This window comes from Dreissena polymorpha, chromosome 2 (genome assembly GCF_020536995.1).
Source record: "Dreissena polymorpha isolate Duluth1 chromosome 2, UMN_Dpol_1.0, whole genome shotgun sequence".
Taxonomy (NCBI): Eukaryota; Metazoa; Mollusca; class Bivalvia; order Myida; family Dreissenidae; genus Dreissena; species Dreissena polymorpha.
In genome coordinates, this window is record NC_068356.1 from 114,992,822 (window position 1) to 115,012,822 (window position 20,001).

At 38.2% G+C, this 20,001-nt stretch overlaps 2 protein-coding genes across 4 annotated transcripts in view; one reads left to right on the plus strand and one right to left on the minus strand.

The window, feature by feature from the left end:
* Positions 1–6,831, minus strand: part of LOC127868590 (aconitate hydratase, mitochondrial-like) — a 34,851-nt gene extending 28,020 nt beyond the window's left edge. Inside the window, exons 1-2 of one of the 2 annotated variants that reach the window (XM_052410457.1) lie at positions 6,733–6,831; positions 225–287 (exon numbers count right to left, since the gene is read on the minus strand). In XM_052410457.1, coding sequence (XP_052266417.1) covers positions 225–287; positions 6,733–6,762 — 93 coding nt within the window. In that variant the 5' untranslated portion in view covers positions 6,763–6,831. The remainder of the gene's footprint in view (positions 1–224; positions 288–6,732) is intronic. The other variant, XM_052410455.1, reaches the window with a different exon arrangement.
* A 9,745-nt stretch (positions 6,832–16,576) lies between these two features.
* Positions 16,577–20,001, plus strand: part of LOC127868596 (nucleolin-like) — a 30,989-nt gene continuing 27,564 nt past the window's right edge. For both annotated transcript variants that reach the window (XM_052410471.1, XM_052410472.1), the window contains exons 1-2: positions 16,577–16,719; positions 19,295–19,357. In XM_052410471.1, the coding sequence (XP_052266431.1) occupies positions 16,693–16,719; positions 19,295–19,357 (90 nt within the window). In that variant the 5' untranslated portion in view covers positions 16,577–16,692. The remainder of the gene's footprint in view (positions 16,720–19,294; positions 19,358–20,001) is intronic.

Sequence of the window (20,001 nt, forward strand, 5' to 3'; positions counted from 1 at the left end):
TTATCTCTCTTTAATATGTTAAATATGAAATCATATTGTAGTTTTTAATTGTGAAATGGACATTTTTGACAGTTTTAAGCCCTAGATTTGTGAAATGCCCGTGTCGAAATTGTGAAATTGCCATTTTTCTCTATGAAAGAAAAAAGCCCTGAGAACAGTACAATAAGAGCCTTGTAATAATACATTAAGAAGACTCATCATTTGAGACAATGTCACATACACACCTTTTGGGCTGCCACTGGAGAGGCATGGATGAATCTTGTGGAACATGATAGTCCACCCAGGGCCTGAAGCAAAGCACAGTAACATTGAAATAAAGCAGACAGTGACTGAATTTGATTTTTAATAGAAGAAAAAAACCTTAAGAACATATAAAGCCTTCAATATGCAAATAAAAGCAATTGTGTGTTTATACCGATACAATATCAAATATAATAAATGAGTTTTATTTTGATTACAATAAACAAACTAGAAATGGCGCGGCAGAGGCCGACGCGTATCCCCACGCCGCATGTTTGACCCAAGGGCGCCCCAGGGTTGATCATGGGGCCATGCATAGTTGAGATTGACTGTATTGTCATAAGAGAAGTTCAGTATCAATTAGAAGTGAATGGGTGTAAAAATAAAGAAGTTATAGTAAAAGGCAATTTTGGGAGGGTGTGGCCTATGTGGGCGGGGTGCCCCAGGGTTGGTAATGGGGCCATGCATAGTTGAGATTGACCGTATTGTCATAAGAGAGGTTCAGTATCAATTTGAAGTGAATCAGTGTATTAATGAAGAAATTATAGTAAAAGGCAATTTTGGGCGGGTGTGGTCTATGTGGGCGTGGCGCCCCAGGGTTGGCAACGGGGCCATGCATAGTTGAGTTTGACCGTTTTGTCATAAGAGAGGTTCAGTATCAATTTGAAGTGAATCAGTGTAGAAATGAAGAAGTTAATGTAAAATAACCTAAATTTTTTTTATAGTAAATGGATTTTTTTGGTGGGTGTGGCCTATGTGGGCGGGCGCCCCAGGGTTGGGATTGGGGCCATGCATAGTTGAGATTGACCCTAATGTCATAACAAAAGTTCAGTATCAATTTGAAGTGAATCCGTGTAGAAATGAAAAAATTATAGTAAATGGAAATTTTTGGTGGGTGTGGCCTATGTGGGCGGGGCGCCCCAGGGTTGGGAATGGGGCCATGCATGGTTGAGATTGACCGTATTGTCATAGGTGAGGTCCAGTATCAATTTGAAGTGAATCGGTGTAGAAATAAAGAAGTAAATGTAAAATAACCTAAAAAAATGAGTGATAATTTCTGACGCGGCCCCACCCCAACCCCTATAACTTTTGACCCAGGGGTCAGATCAAAATTCCAAATAGTGCACCGTCGCACATATGCTTATAGCTACCATGTGTGTAAATTTCAAGGTTCTAGTGCTTTTAGTGTAGGAGGAGATAGTGGCCAGGACGGACGGACGGACAGACGGACGGACGGCGGAGATCACCACAATATCCCCACCTTTTTTTCAAAAAGCGTGGGGATAATAAAGCAGAGGACAAAAATTCCACTTGTCCGATCATATTGATGAATGAAATCTTGAAAGCATGAATGAAATTCCCAAAAGCTCTCATCCTACAGTACGAGTGAACAAATCTGATATAAAACATGTTATATCTGACAAGTAAGACTCTTTAATAAAATCCCTTTCTAAAAGAATATCTGTTTTGAAAGTATGACTCGAATGAACTTGAAGCTGTAATTGTAAATTTTATACACACAAATCCAACAGTAAATCTTGACATTCAGCCTGTTAACGCGACCTGTACAAATTATAGCTTCAAATAAACAATGCTCATTATTTCGTATCGAACCTCTGACCGGATAAAAGCTCCCATAAATTATGCTGCAAACGTACAGCCACTATGTTTTCAGCATGGAAAGAGTGGGTGTAATGATTCATTTTCGGTTAAAAGTTGTGCAGTTCAATATAACACTATTATATTGCGATTAATTTAAGGGCCTAAATTGATACATGGAAACAAAAATGTTTTATATAAAAAAGATGTGTCATGTCAGGCCTTTTATGCTCCGTTTTGGGAAAACGCCACACTGGAATTTTGGGAATTTCGCGTCGTGAAAAACCCCATTTTGGGAAAAACATTAATCGCAAAACTGGCTCAATTAGGAAAAATAATTGCATGTTAATAGTGTTTCTTATATTTCAAAGAAGCCGTTAACTGGTAAATAATGACTATTTTGATAACATATTATTAAAATTTTACAAAATATTATGAACATGTGTGATAAGTGCATGTTTTTTTAATCTGATTTTGGGGAAAGGGCCCGGCCTTTTTTGAGGGGAAAAAAATCGCACAAAACGCCGGATTTTGGGGAAAATAAGGAAAGTCTGAAATAATCAATTTAACATTTTTTACTGTTTTTAAATCACATTAAAGACAACAGATAATTCAATTATGCAATAGTTTTCTATTTTCTACACTGGATCAGGTTAACTTATATATTTGAAGGTTTAAAAAAAAAAAAAAAAAAATTTTTGAATTGGGATTTTTTTTTTCAATTGGGAAAAAACAACCAGATTTGCATTGGAAATGGGGCCAATATTCGGACCCGTGGCATAGGGCGGAAAAGGCCTGCAAGTTTTTAATAGGTACTCTTTAAGATTTACAGAAATACATTTTGAATCCTCTAAAAATCACTTTCATTTTTACGAAATCTTCTTTTTTACATCCAATCTAAATTAAAATTCACCCGTTGGTTGTTTGTTATGACTTAATATGAACAGTGCTCGATGCTTGCACATCGCCTTACTTTATTCATGCATGTTCAATGGGAATTCCTCCATACCACAATACACTTTGTTTATGCACTTGCTTTGAATGGCATATGTTTGTGTTTTTTCCAATACACATTATCGTAAATTTGGGTAATATTTTGTTTTGAAAATATAAATCTTAATTATACTGAATAATATGATAATGGATAGAGTTGGAACGTGTATTTATCCAGAAATCAGCACATATAGTAGAGTTTACAAAGTATTAAAATCAGGGGTGTCAAGTGTCCCAAATTTGAAGTCTGGAGTCTTAGGCCATAGGTCCCCAACAGGGATAAAGGGCAGATTCCATCTCCTGAGCCATAGCTTATTGTTCTTTTTTAGTCATTCTTGTTGCAATTTCTGGGGAGTACAATGGGAAATATTATAAATCGGAACAGCCGTAACACCACATGTGTATTTGTCATTTTATTTTAAAAAATGTATTAAAGAATTTTGAAAACAAATTAAAATTGACGAACAATACCGTATCCACAAATTATTGTTCCAAAACATATCGAGATACGTCTATTGCAAATGAAATGAAATATTTATAATATTTGACAGCAGAAAATTAAAACCAGTAACCTAGCAAATGAGCAATCAAAATATATTTTGGTTAACATATTGTTTTTCAATTTGCTATTGCTGTGCTTGTTTTTGGTTTATATCTATAATTTAAAATTCCAACATTTTGCAGAATTGAAAGCTTTTCGGAAAGTAGAGAAGATGTTTGTCAGTTCAGTTACAGTTCAAGTTCTAGCCAGACGCTAACCAATCAGAAATCAATAAATAAAAGACCATGTAAAATCAGTACCGAGCGCAATTTTCCAAGATGCTGAGGAAACTATAACATTTGGCCTATTCTTTTCAAATGATCGCACACTCGGCCAAATTTGTCCCTACTCCCGTCCCTTAAAAAAAACTAATCAGATTTACACTGATCTCAAGACCGATCCTGGATGGCTAAACCCCGGATTTATGGAATAATCCAGACAATGAAGGGGTTTTTTTTACTTAGAAAGTGACGCCAATATTCGGCGTCTTCCCCTACCAGAATTTTTCCCCTAAAAATACCATTTCCCCTCCAAAAATATAATTTTTCACCAAAGTATAATATTTTACCCTCAAAGAAATGTTTTTTTTCTTTTGGGAAGTCGACACTTATCCAATTTGTACTATGTACAACGATCTCGCTCTCTCTCTCTCTCTCTCTCTCTCTCTCTCTCTCCCGACGAACACTCAAATCTGGGAATCCCAGTGATTCTATATATAGCTCTTAAATTACGTCATGGAAACCGGGCAACTAATCGTATTAATCATGAGACTTTTTTACTGGATTCCTGTCTTGCGCGAGAACGGTGTTTCGTCAATTAATTACCGGAAACCAGTCGAATTTTCATCCGGGTTATCTGAAAGCCAAGATATAAACGTTAAAACAGAAAAAAGTCTCACAATTGGCGTTCATACACGAACAAAATAAAACGTTCGGACTCGAAAAATATTAATTGAGTTGACGCATTTTTTAAGAATGAATCATCAAAAACCGTTGAAACCCAGCAGGATTCGGAGGTACATGTAATCAACATCGATTAATACTGTCGGATTATTGTGAAAGTGAAAGTAGACAATCGGAAGCTGCCGCACCTTTCCCTTCCAATACTGTAGCTGATCTAGATCGTCAACCCATTCATCATGAAATTGAAATCATAATATTCTAGGTTGGCGCTAAGGAAAACAAATTAGTAGCCAAATTTCAGCACTACGATAACGACCCACATTATAACCTTATTTGCTCAATGAACGACATAATCATTATCATGAATCTATAGGTATCAACAATGACTGTATTTACTATTAAATTATCAATGAAGTCACATTTAAATAAATTATTTGTTACCTGAAATCAAATAATTTCATGTTGTTTTTTATTTTTCATTTATATCTATTTTCATGCACTGGCACAAACGGTATACAATATTAGAACTTTCAGATATGCCCCGGTCTTTGATTGGGTGGGTCTTGCTTTGCATGCGTAGAACTTGTCATTGCAGACGACAGCAATAATTTTGCCCTCTTTCTTATAACACGGGTTTTACATGGCATACCGGTATTAATGCATAGTGAATAGTTATTATCACGTGGCTGCAGAAAAACGGTGTAAATTAGTTCTACAAATAGACATGATAAAATATACACGCACTGGATTGAATTTGTTACCGCATCAAATTATTAACGGGTTTTGTTTTTTACAACTTACTCGTAAGTAATTTTACACTGCTCAACAATTGCAATTAACTTCTCATAATTAATGATTGTTTACAGTACGGTAAATAGGTGTGATGATGATGCCCGAAACCGTCTTTAAATAATGTACTGCTTTATTTACCGGTTTTATATCACGTATTAATGCTACAACTGTGATTCATTGTTAATGAACCTGCGATAAACGCTTAATCTGTGACAGACACGTCAATCAAAAATAATAATCGCTATATAACTCCGCCTCCATAAACATTCTCGTAACCGATTGGATGTTAAATAGCACAGTTTGGCGACTGGAAAGTTACCCGAAAATTTCCCATGAGGCATCTGTCAGCATACACGACTGTGTTATGTGGCTTGAATATAAGATACGGGCATCCGGCTATCTCTTATCAATGGACTATCTATTACCACCTGGAGCTTTTATGGCGATTACATGTGGAAATCGGTGCCGAGTTCTCTTTAAAAGTAGGAAATATTATATACTTAAAGAGAAATATCAGGGTTTTTTTGCAATCGCCATTTTCAAAAACATTTTAAACTTTAATCGCCAGCTGAAAGATTCAATCGCCTTTGGCGATTTTGGCGATCGGAAACGCTAACATAGATATTTACATCGTTCCCCGGCCCCAGTTGAAAACATTTCCCATTATTAGATCTACACCTGCAACTTTATTTAGGACTTTGACTTTAATATCATACTTGTTCATGTGTTTAAGAACAAAAAGGCCAGAGACATGCCTCTTTTTCTTAAAAAAAAACCTGAAGTCTGTAGGTGAGTTAGAGACATTGAAATGAACAGTTTTTATTTTTTCCCCAATTATGTCTCTTTCGCGCTCGATTTTCCCCTTTTACCCAGCGTCTTCCCCTCTTTCTAAAAAAAAACCCTGCAATTAAATTGACACCCCTGTGAAATAAAAGTGGGACTTTAACTTTATGTCTGCAACATCCAAAATTTAAGGCTTGATGGTGAGGACTTCTATCTTTTGAAAGCTATTGGAAGCTGTGCATATCAGCCCCTCAGAATCTTTCTTTCAAACAGATTTGAAGGACTAGTGCATGTGTTTGCATGATTGAAAAATTTAAGGCACTTGTCCTGCAGGATGAGTGCAGTCTATATTTTTGTCCCCTTTTAAGTGAAATAGCAATTACTTATGGAGAATGCGGGGTAGAATTGAGTAGAACTTTTTACAATAGTGAAAAATATAACACCACATTTGGCCTTGAACAAAACTAACTCTATTGAATATGCTCCAAGAAATATGAATGTCTGATAAAGCGGATAACTGCCCAAGTGTACCACTAAGCAAGATGAAGCAATGAATTATAATGGATGGAACAAGTCATCCTACAGGTTGGGTGCACGGGAGGGGGGGGGTGCAAACAACTCATATCGACACATTTAACAAACTATGCACTGAGTGTAATACACGGGTTTATCACACATTATCATTAGAGTTCTTCGTCCTGCACTCATCCGAAAGCTATTCTTCTTCGTCCACCCCCACCCACTTGTAACATATACGTCTGTCTAGTCAAAGCACAGCTTAACGCTATGTTATTCCATATAGAAATCTGCGTGGTGCTTTTCAATTAAAACGAAAATGAACTTGAACAAAATCAGGTAAATCCTTTTAGACAAAACTGCAACCTTTCTTGAGTTTCTTAGCAAGTAAGCCATGGTCACCTCCAACCTGATGACGTCACAAATTATGAGGTTACATACAACACGTTTGCATAAAGACCGACGTTTGATGTTGTTGTTCAGTAATTATTAGTTTAATACAGGTCGTTCCTGCGTCTTCAAGTCACGTCATTAAGTATCGACCTTCCCATGTGATCTTTCAGGAGAATATATTTAATTTTGAGCCAAAGTAGGTCAAATTTACACTGGCTACTTCGCCAAATAGATAACTTTGATCCAAATAGACCAGTGCACGATGACCAATGAGGCCTTATAATGTGCACTGGTAGACACTTTAAAGACAATTCATGTCTGGTTGTCCTTAAAGGTAACTACAAGGGTTTGCTGATAATTTAGCAAAGATGCTCTTTCTGCTCCTAGCGCGCTGCGCCGCCTTTATGGCCACTCTTGTCGTCACCAGCCGTTTACCCGATCCCCAGGACGGTTTCCCCAGTACGTTGAGCGGATAATCCTCGCACAACTTGAAGTTGCCCTTTTTCGGTAGGGGTATTGCCACTCATTGGGCCACTTTTTACCTCCCAGATCTTTTTGCATAGTGCCGTCATTGCTGAAGTCGTTGCCTCTCCTCCGTGCTTAATCAGCTAGGAATGGGACGTTGTACGGCAAAAATAGTCATTGCATGTATTGTTTATGTTGAGGTAGTTGTTGGCAATTCTAAATCTAAAGTATCCCTTATTCTCATAGTATCGGCCCTCCTCATTGTGTCGTGACGAAAACCCCTCAAGAAGTCTTTGACAATTAATGTTTTTCAATTTTAAGAAGTTTTAATTTATTTACTTTTTATTAATGAAAATCACGACGATCATTTTCATGATTTCCGGTTTTTATTGGAAAGTAGTTAATGTTTATTACAGGGTGATAACTTAGGCCCTAGCTTTTATTGTCATGTCAACTATGAAGGCTCTTAATTATTAGTGGCAGGCGTATACATGATATGGTTATTTGACCTCGACTCATCTTCTCTGCTTTTTTCACCATCAGGTCCAGCGCTGCAGAGTACTATCTCTACTGACAGTCATAGTACAAAAGGTAACTATACCAACCTCGAGGCGTTGCTATGACGTTGTAAAGTCAGATACTGTAAAGCGCATATTGAAGTTGTCAAATTCATGTTTCAGCATTTGTTGAACCATCTCAGGTACAAAATATTTCTTCAGTGTTTGGTCTAAAAGCTTGTGGGGGACTGTTCCATAGGCATTGGCTAAGTCCAGCCACAATACCGTCTGATCTCATCTGGTTTCCTGTATGAGCAGTGTTAACACGCTGCTGCGTTCAAGACATCCTGAGATCCCTGGAACTTATCCCTTTTGCACTGAAGTATCAATATACTTGTTTGCCAACATGTACTAAGAAAGCCGCGTTGCTTGAATGGACAAGAACAACTAATTTCGCTCAACATTCATAAGGGAAATAGTATTTTGGTACGAAGCAGCCCTCTGACAGTAACCAGCAGTCTGTTAACTGTCCCTTATTCTACACCATCTTGTATCCATATTCTCTCTCAAAGTCTCGGGAAATTCTTTTATACTTTGTACAAGATTCAGTTCGTATCCGCTGCTGATCTTGTTCTTGCCTTTCTTATGACATCTCTGACTTCCGGCAGCTTTGACTCGGCGGCGTCCATGACATATGTTGGTGGTTTGGAGACATTAGCGTGTCGGGATCGCTCAGTTCCTGTTCTCTTTTCTCGTCAGAGTGTACACACCCTATATGATCCCCCACTTCCTATCTTGGACAAACTAGCCTAATGATTTATAAATCGGCTTATTTGCCCAATATATACATTTTGACTTTTGGGCGAGTGTTAAAATGGCTCTTATGTGTTTTACTTCCCTCGGTTTGTGGTTTCGAGATCGTAGAAGTCAGCTACCGAAATGTCAGTTCCGGAAAAGGGGGTTAAACCACAATATTTCGGCAATAAATTAATTAGTAGAGATAAAAGCGCGTTAGGGTAAATACAATAATCGTGATTTATGTGATACTTTACAGTTCGCATGCGCATAAATTGTTAATTATAAGATAAAATGATAAACGTACATCAAAAATCTCGAAGATCAAGTAATAAAATAACAAATTTATGAACGGTTTACCATCAATTACTTTTTTATTCCGATGTATATGATATTGAAACAAAAAATCGAGGGAAGCACAATCACCGTAGAGCTGAAAAGGCGTATTTATTAAAAAATAAATAAATATATAATGGCTTACCGGGTGAAAAAACCCGCTACTCTCTACCCAAAATCACGAAAAACGCCATTGTGTAAGTCAGTTCCAACTAACCTCACTGAAACGTAGTCAGCTCCCGCATACGCACCCCGCCCTGTATACGCTAGTAACAAAACTAGCATGATTATATTGTTTTTATTGATAATAAATTGTGTTACTTATAAGATATTGTTTCGACAAATTAATTAGTGTTTAGTTGCGACAGAATTTTATACTGTACTAGGCGACAATAGTCGGCGAAAGAAAATATATACTCTGCAAGAAACCTGTATTTATTATATATTTCAATTGCAAAACAAGTCTGCTGTCGTTCTACATAATTATACATTGATAACTCTATGTTTTATTATTTGATACAGCATATTGTTTCGATTATGTTATATCAGTTAATTCTATAATCAACAACTTTAGCTAGCTTTGGTGCAGCTAGTAAAACTTAGATGAGACAATCCGTTCCATGGGTCGGATCAGAACTTGGTGTCTTTAAGGGGCCTTTTCACGCTTTGGTAAATTGACAAAATAAATAAAAATTGTTTAAGATTCGCACATTTTCGTTGTAGTTATGATATTTGTGACGAAACAGTAATACTGAACATTTGCCATACTCTAAAATAGCCATTATATGCATCTTATGACGATTTAAAAACCTGAACATTATAAAGCGTTGCACCGTGAAACGATTGAATAATTTGGAGAGTTCTGTTGTTGTCGTTTTATTTTGTGAAACTACGAGGATTGCTTATATAAAGTATAAAATACATGACTCATTGTATGAGCACGGATGGCCGAGTGGTCTAAGTGGTAGACTTTTACTCCAGGACCCCAGGGGTCAGTGGTTCGAGCCCTGTTGAGAGTTACTTTTTTATTTTTTTATTTTATTGATTTTTTACTGGAGCTTTTTAGATCAAATTTTTACATTTATCAATATAAAGCATTTAATGACAAACTTCAATACATGCAAAAATCTGTAAAAGGCCCATTTAAAAGTAATCTAAAGAACGCTCTCATTTCAGGATGTATCCCAAGACCTGCCTGTCGCTAAGCGGACACCATTTCCACTACGTGGCAGCCACCTTACCAGCTTTGAATTCCCGAGGCTTACAAAATACAAAAAAAACAAACACACACAACAGCTTGGAGGATGTCAAAAGCATTTTGTTTCATCAAGCAAGAAATAAAATTTAATTGTCGGGCTGCACTACTTTTTTTATTGAAAGCAACCAATATCTGTTAAAAAGATAGTCGGCGAATATACTGACTTTTAAATACATTTGGAAAATTTACGTTTTTTAATAATTTTATTGAAAACCAAAGGTTTTACTGTCTTTTTTTCCACTTGTTAGTCGCATATCCACCGCATGAAATGTGTGTATGAAGTGCACGTTTATTCAAACCACACAATAGTGTTCGCATATAAAAAATTATACTAGGGGAGATCACACCTTATGTGTCTTCACAAGAATTATCATAAGTTTATTTCTCCGTCATTGAAATATATGGTATGTAAATATTTGATTAACACAAAGTTTTCTTTCGACACATTCAAATCACACTTTTGGAGCCGCGTCATGCGAAAATGGGTATTAAGGCATGTTGGCCTTTAAAATCACGCAAGGCTTCATGGTCTCATTAGGTATCTCCTGACCAGAATGCAAGATGAGCATGCTGGGCTATAGCAACCCTGGTCGCATGTGGCTCATGACGCGTGTCTTAAATAATTACATTTCGTCTCGTAAATGGAACATCTAAGCACAATACTTTTTGATAGAAAATGAAGTCAAAATGTGTAATTTATAGCAAACTGGCAAATTTCGACAGCCTACCGGTATTCAGGATTTCGGTAGCAATTCTCAGACGGGCTAACCGAGTACGGCAAACATTTGTGGTTACATAATTTAACGATTTCCCTGTTATCATGACACTACACTATTTCGGTAGTGTTTGTTTCCTCATCGTGAAAGCAATAATGTTTAAATAACGTTTATCGATGGTCTATTACGTCTTCCCTGACGATTTAGTTGACCAATCGAGCGTGACGCTCGATTGGTCATTTTCGGCTCGGGTACTACTTACATGTACCCCGGGTACTCTTAAGTATACTTACATGTACCCGGGTACGTTAAATATATTAAAACGTACCCGGTCGATATAAGATTGTTACCGAGTTGTATTCTCGCCTAAAATCCGATGTCGTAAAACGCGCTACCGATTAGCGTAAAACGATATTGTTTATTTTAAACAAACTTCTCTTTTAAAATAACTGCATCAACATGCGTTTTGAGTACGAGTTTCGATAATATAGAGGCCATTTAACAGAAAATTGACATAATTGTGAACATAATTAATTAAAAAAACGACTGATTTAGCGTCAAAATTCCCGGGTACGTTTTAGTATATTTCGTATCCGGGGTACATGTAAGTATACTTAAGAGTACCCGGGGTACATGTAAGTTGTACCCGAGCCGACAATGACCAATCGAGCTTTAGTGACCGAGTACTGACCCTGGAATTCTGCGAGATGGATTTCAACGCGTAATTCTAAGTGGGCAAAAATGTGCGTCAAGGTGTCGTATGAATATGCAATGAGTAATCCGGAATTCCTTATACAATACAGCGTTACGTCCTATACCCTGTACACCGACGCAGTGTTGTGGTCAAAGTTCGGAGTGATTTCTCTTGAATCAGCCAACCAAACATTCACTTTAAACCGAAACACGTTTTATAGCTGTTTTGTGACTTTCGAACCAGCTACTGGATTAGGAAACAGTCATATTGTTGCTCCGGGGCAACCTCCGAGCAGAGATTTGACTGGAACAATTAACTGATTGTATGTGAGAGCAAGGAACGACAACTCTGCGTGGAGTCCTTCCTTATCCATCTATCTATCTCATAGTACTGACTCACGCCTCTCGCGAGTATTATGGGCAGGGTGCGCGTTGGCTGTTAGTAAAGTAAAAGAGTAAAAGCTGAGAAAGGTATCTTTCAGCAAGTTAAGAATTTGTGCAATAATAAGGATAGTGTTGTTAGGTTGTTAAGAGATTTAAAAGTCATATAGTATACAAGGGGTAAAAAATGGATAAAAGCAATTCCCATGGGTTTAGTGGCTAAGTTGGGCTACTGCCTGCTTGAAGCTCTCAAGGTCAGGCAGCATTGCGACGGGGTGGGGTAACCTGTTCCACAATACTGTGGTGTGGGGGAAGAAAGAGTACTTAAAGTAATCGTAACCTGTATGGACTTGACGAAGACTGAGGGGATGCATGTGTCTGTTTAACCTGGTTGGGGCTTCAAGATAAGATGGGAGGGATATGGCCACAAGATGGTGGTAGACTTTGTAGAAAAGGACGAGTTTGGCATCTATGCGTCTGTTCTCAAGGGTGCGCCAGTTGAGTGTATTTTGAAGTTGTGTGACACTGGTGTAATGGGAGTAGTCATTTTTTACCCATCTGACTGCTCGCCGCTGAATCATTTCTATGTTGTGTTTGTTAACCTGAGTGTGTGGTGACCATATGGGGGAAGCATATTCAAGTTGGGGACGTACTAGTGTTTGATAGGATAGTGATTTGACCTTTTCATGTTTTGTCTTGATGTTACGTTTGAGGAGACCTAATGTTTTGTTTGCATTTGTTGTGATCCTGGAGATATGTGTGTTCCAACTTAAATCATGGCAAATGTCAACACCAAGGTATTTTGCATCCTTAACTGGGGATAGGATTTGACCATGAAGCTTGTAATGGTGCGCAATGGGCTTACGATTCCGTGTGACATGGAGAACCTGACACTTGCCAGGGTTAAACTCCATGTCCCATAGCTCTTCCCATTTCTCTAGTTTACCGAGATCGTCTTGTAAGCTTTGACAGTCCGCCTCGGATGTCACTGTTAGATAGATGGCAGTGTCATCAGCAAAGAGGCGAACTTGGGATGTAACAAGGGAAGGGAGGTCATTTATGTATAGTAGGAAAAGGAGGGGGCCAAGGACAGAACCCTGAGGCACTCCAGAGGTAACTGGGACTTGGTCAGACTTAGTACCATCTACTACGACTGATTGGGATCTGCCGATTAGGAAGGATTTGATCCAGGATATGGTCTGGTCAGAAGCACCATGTATCTTAAGTTTATGCAGTAATTTGAGGTGATTGACTTTGTCGAAGGCTTTACTTAAGTCTAGTAGGATTAGGTCTGTCTGTTTACCTGATGCAAGAGTTTTCGCTAAGTCATCTACTAACTCTATAAGTTGAGTCTCACAGGACCGCCTTTCGCGAAACCCGTGTTGCAGCTCATAGAGTATGCTGTGTTTGGAAAAGTGTGTGGATAGGCTAGATGCGATAATGTGTTCTAGTAGTTTGCATAGGACACATGTGAGTGATATGGGCCTATAGTTTGCTGGGTCGCTAGTGTTACCTTTTTTAAATTGAGGAGAGACGTTTGCCTTCGTCCAATCTGATGGGAGTTGACCAGAGTCTAAGGACTTTTGGAAAATCAGTGACACTAGGTCAAGGATCTCATGCCGGAGTTCCTTGAGGACAATGGGTTTGATCATATCTGGGCCAGCAGCCTTATCTACTTTAAGGTTTTGGAGTAGTTTCAAGACTCCTTTGGGGTCTATTTCTATCTTGGGCATGGTGGGGTACTGTGAATTTCCTAGGGTATTTCTGCATAGCTGGGATAGAGACAGAGGGGAGACTCCTGAGAAAACAGATTGGAATTGCCGGTTTAGTATATTAGCTTTACCAAGGCTGTCTGAGATAAGGTTTCCGCTTGTCTCGCATTTGAGTGGAGAAACACCTTGAGCGTCTTGTTTTGCATTCTTTATGATGGAAAACAACTTTTTAGTGTTGAATTTGCTGGAGTGAGTGTCTGCATGTTGTATATCTAGGATGTCTTCAATGTATAGTTCGTATGACCTTTTTATTTTGGATTGAATGAGGTGTTTGATGGTTCTGAATTTCCTAATGTAGGGGTTTTGACCTTTGTGTTTTTTGACCTTTTGGTAAAGGGAGTTATCCAGGAAGGTATCTCAAAATTTGTCCCCATCAAAAAAGTAGGCTCCAAAAGATTTCTCCCCTGGGTTACCCAAGACATAAAAAGACTAATCAGATAAAGGGACTCCCTATTTCAAAAGGTCAAAAAACACAAAGGTCAAAACCCCCACACTAGGAAATTCAGAACCATCAAACACCTCATTCAATCCTAAATAAAAAGGTCATATGAACTATACATTGAACACATCCTAGATATACAACATGCAAACACTCACTCCAACAAATTCAACACTAAAAAGCTGTATTCCATCATAAACAATGCCAAACAAGACACTCGAGGTATTTTCCCACTCAAATGTCAGACAAGCGGAAACCTTATCTCAGAAAGCCTTGGTAAAGCTAATATCCTGAACCGGCAATTCCAATCTGTCTTCTCAGGAGTCTCCCCTCTGTCCCTATCACAGCTATGCAGAAATACCCTAGGAAATTCACCCTACCCCACCATGCCCAAAATAGAAATAGACCGCAAAGGTGTCCTGAAATTACTTCAAAACCTTAAAGTGGATAAGGCTGCTGGCCCAGATATGATCAGACCCATTGTCCTCAAGGAACTCCGGCATGAGATCCTTGACCTAGCGAGTGTCACTGATTTTTCAAAAATCCTTAGACTCTGGTCAACTTCCATCCGATTGGACGAAGGCAAACGTCTCTCCTCAATTTAAAAAAGGTGAAACTAGCGACCCAGCAAACTATAGGCCCATATCACTTACATGTGTCCTATGCAAACTCCTAGAACACATTATCGCATCTAGCCTATCCACACACTTTACCAAACACGGCATACTCTACGAGCTGCAACACGGGTTCCGCGAAAGGCGGTCCTGTGAGACTCAGCTTGTGGAGTTAGTGGATGACTTAGCGAAAACTCTTGCATTCGGTAAACAGACCGACCTTATCCTACTGGATTTTAGTAAAGCCTTCGACAAAGTCAATCACCTCAAATTACTTCATAAACTTAAGGAACATGGTGCTTCTGACCAGACCATATCCTGGATCCAGTCTTTCCTAATTGGCAGATCCCAATCAGTTGTAGTAGATGGTATTAAGTCTGACCAAGTCCCGGTTACCTCTGGAGTGCCTCAGGGATCTATCCTCGGCCCTCTCCTCTTCCTCCTATACATAAATGACCTCCCTTCCCTTGTTACATCCCAAGTACGCCTCTTCGCTGATGACACTGCCATCTATCTTACAGTGACATCCGAGGCGGACTGCCAAAGGTTACAAGACGATCTCCGTAAACTAGAGAAATGGGAAGAGCTATGGGACATGGAGTTTAACCCTGGCAAGTGCCAGGTTCTCCATGTCACACGGAATCGTAAGCCCATTGCGTACCAATACAAGCTCCATGGTCAAATCCTATCCCCAGTTAAGGACGCAAAATACCTTGGTGTTGACATTTGCCATGATTTAAATTGGAACACACATATCTCCAGGATCACAACAAATGCAAACAAAACATTAGGTTTCCTCAAACGTAACATCAAGACAAAACATGAAAAGGTCAAATCACTATCATATCAAACACTAGTACGTCCGCAACTTGAATATGCTTTCCCCGTATGGTCACCACACACTCAGGTCAACAAGCACAACATAGAAATAATTCAGCGGCGAGCAGTCAGATGGGTCAAAAATGACTACTCCCATTACACCAGTGTCACACGTCTGCAAAATACACCCAACTGGCGCACCCTCGAGAACAGACTCATAGATGCCAAACTTGTCCTTTTCTACAAAGTCTACCAGCATCTTGTGGCCAAATCCCTCCCATCTTATCTTGAAGCCCCAACCATGTTAACAGACACATGCATCCCCTCAGTCTCCGTCAAGTCCACACATGTTATGATTATTTTAAGTACTCTGTCTTCCCCCACACCACAGTCCTGTGAAACAGGTTACCCCACCTCGTCGCAAAGCTGCCTGATCTTGAGAGCTTCAAGCAGGCAGTAGCCCAACTTAGCCACTAAACCCATGGAAATTGTTTTTATCCATTTTTATCCCTTGTATACTATATGACTTTTAAATCTTCAAATCACCTAACAACACTATCCTAATTGTACAAATTCTTACTTTGCTGAAAGATATCTTTCTCAACTTTACTCTTTTACTTTACTAACAGCCAACGCGCACCCTGCCCATAATGCTCGCGAGAGGCGTGAGGCAGTACTATGAGACAGACAGACAGACAGACAGACAGACAGACAGACAGACAGACAGACAGACAGACAGACAGACAGACAGACAGACAGACAGACAGACAGACAGACAGACAGACAGACAGACAGACAGACAGACAGACAGACAGACAGACAGACAGACACAGACAGACAGACAGACAGACAGACACAGACAGACAGACAGACAGACAGACAGACAGACAGACACAGACAGACAGACAGACAGACAGACAGACAGACAGACCAGACCAGACAGACAGACAGACAGACAGACAGACAGACAGACAGACAGACAGAGATGGCGCCGTGGATGCATTACTACCTGATTATTATAGTTACGTGTAACCCAACGCTATTATTCGGAATCGTTTTCTGTAGCGCCATCACACGGAAAGCGTGGGGACAAAATCATTCACTGAATATCTTATAAATTTGTTTATTCACTTTATTTCTGCAATAATATGCCACCAAGAAAATCTCGTGGAAGGGTAATGTTTATGTGTTATAAAAATATAGTATGAATCTGTAACTAAAACTTTGTATTTCTTGTATTATGTGAAGAACACTTTCGGCATGGTCTGTTCCGTGTTCGTTCCAAAACTATCTCGCACGAAACATCATCTAGTCAATGCTAGTTAAGTTCAGCTATATATGTCCTAAGGTTATAACGTGGATTGTGCCTTTTAAAGGGACCGTCAACCACGAATGACGAAAAAAGAATAGCATGTTTGAGAAATCTGAAATTTCGACTCGCAGAAAATTGCAAGCTTGAAATTTTTCAACTCCCTATCCTTAAATCTCGCTCGGAGTTTGCGAGCTAAGTTTCGGTCCCTATCAAAAATGTATACTTTTATGGATAACAAGTTAAAAAATATAAAGCTTGCAATTTTCTGCGAGCCGAAATTTTAGATTTCTCAAACCTGTTTTTCCATAAATCCTTTATGTATTGAGAGATAATTACTTTCTATAATCACGACTCCCATTTTTAAAATCTTGCTTAAATTAAACGATTTAAAAGAATTGCATCAACACATTCTGCCGCCATTGTTCTTGTAGGTGTTGTAAGATTCAAGGGAAGCTACTCTGGTAAGAGCTATGGTACGCTAGGCACTTGCGGATAATAAGCGTCTCGGTGATCGCGACTTTCTAAAAATCTTTCCGTCTGCACGATCAAAAACGTTGATCAATCATGGACACATTTCTGAAGAGGCTGGCGTCCATGGACGCTGAGACAGCAAAGAAACTTAAAGCTCCAAAAAGTACGGAGAAAGCCACACTGACAGCAGCTCTCAAAACAGTTAAAAAATGGATGACTGAATTTAACATCAATCTAGATTATGTTGTTGACAGCGACAACGTAGTCAGACAAGTATCACTGTTTTGTTTCAATGATTATGCTTTTTTAAGTAGCAAACATATAATGCACAAGTTTAAGCAATACTGTACAAGAAATATATTGTTTTAAATAAAAAATATATAAAATCCCGAATTGGGAGTAAGTTTTTCATTTTGCAAGTGAAAAAAAAATCAACTTGCAGAAAAACGCAAGTGCCTTTATAGGTTAAATTCGGTCCCAGCTCACATGCATGATTTTAACATCTGCACCATTTCCGGGTGATAAAAATCATAATATGTCTCATTACATAAATTCATACAGTAACAAGCTTTAAATAAACAATTACTATGTGAAATTAGAGATGTTCTCATCAAACAAACAGAATTAACCAATATTAATGAATCGCGTAATAAAAACATAACAGACTCACAGGTATTGGCGACATCGATAACTGATGACAAGTCAAAGGGAATTTAACATGTTTAACTTAAACAAGATTCAGTGCAAAATGCAGCCATTTCACCACGTCAAAGTAGGCCTTGAGAAACAAAGTTTCGCCTCTTTATTATATTGACAAGCACTTTATAATTCATCATTACAATGTAGTATAAATTGAGTGTCAAATATACTTAATTATAAAAAAACAATGAATACAGTGCAAACATGTACGAATGTAGTAATTATAGAGTAGGTAAAAAATCCTCCATAAAAAGTATACGGCGCTATAATTCCCCCTCATGAGTGATGTGGGTAGCTTTCCCTGATGGCCAGAGAGGGCTTTGGGTACTGCAAACAGAATTGATCTGGATAATTGTGCCAATATTGCCCGGAAACAACCTAACCTATCATCAAATTGATAAATGAGACAACATGCGTTTTCAAACTTAACCTAATACCTAGCCAGAACAGTGAGTTGTGGTGGCTGAAATAATGCACCGATAGGAAAATTTCAAGCACCTGCAGACAATCCCAAAAGTAGGAACACAAGACATCGGATCCTTTGATCTGAGATAAGTTGCAGGACCAGACTGCATGGGATTCATAGGAGTGTTTATTGTTTTTATAAGCCGTTGTATTTTTCTTGATAACCAGTTCTGACCTGTGCTAATGTACATTGCATATCAACTTTTCAGTGCACTAGAGTATGGAGTATTGGTTCCCAGTCTACAGTTTAACCTTTAACCACTCAGATACGCATTTTGACCTTTTTGTAGTCCCTTAGAAAATCTGATTAAATTGAAGACCTTTCTTCATAGATTCAAGTTTTAAATGCTTTATTTACAACCTTAATACACTGATGAGCAGCAAGTCTTCGGATTGGGAAATTGGTGTTTATGATGTTGCTGACAAATACTTAAAAATTGATAACTAAGTGTTGTCAATAATATTTTTCCTTAGGTTCAGCGATTGAGCTGCACAGGGAAATTAACCAAATGTTGCATTTTATTAACACAATTATAAAAAATTAATTTGAAACCTTCCATTGAGATTTTTCAGACAGCAATTGGGAAATTTTTAGTATCTTTCCCATTGGGCAAGTGTCGTTTTCCGGTAGTTAAAAAGAAGAAAACATATTGCTGGATTAAGCCTTTAACATTATGCACTCATAGTAAACAGGTGAAAATTCCACTGGCCAGATTATTTCTTAATTCCTACAAGTATAAACTTAATTTAATAAGACAAGTCTGTCAGGTGAAATAATTAATGCAAACTTATTTGTTTTGTAGGGTAAGGGTCGAGGGAAAAAGAAGGCAGAAGAGACACACGAGGAAGTAGATAAAACTGATGAGGTACATTTCTTACAATGCTTAATACTTTTGTATGAGATGACCATGGAACATGTCATCGTACATTTCTTACACTGCTTACTTTTGTATTGGATTACTATAGAAAATGTCATCATGTGAGTATTGTAATATGTTGTTATAAGATTTTCCAGCTTAAAAGGAAGTTATTTTACATAGTAGAAATAAATGCTTGTTTTACATATGCAAAAGAACATAATTCAGGGTTTTTTCTAGCCATTTTGGGAAAAGGAGTCTGGTCAAATTGGGATTGTTTTAATTGGTAAAAGTGGCAAATTTGGGATTTATTTATCAACAAAAAGGACTAAATAAAAGTTATGTATTTTGTAGGATGTTTAAATAAAAAGTTGAGATCTAGAGTTAAGAAATCATAAGTCATAAGAGGCTTGGTTTTTTTTTTTTTTTTTTTTTTTTGGAAATTGGTTTTTTGGGGAAGTTTTGGTCAGCTTTTTGGGGAAAAACATAGATTTTTGCAATTAGGAAGCAGCCGAAAATCGGCTGTAATTTTTAGCAAAAAAAAAATCACTGTAATTATTAGCGAGGCTGTTTTCAGAGAAAACCCATGCTATTGTCATAGCCAGCTCGAGTGCCATAGGCGTCATGCTAAAACCTTAACATTGGCTCTAAAA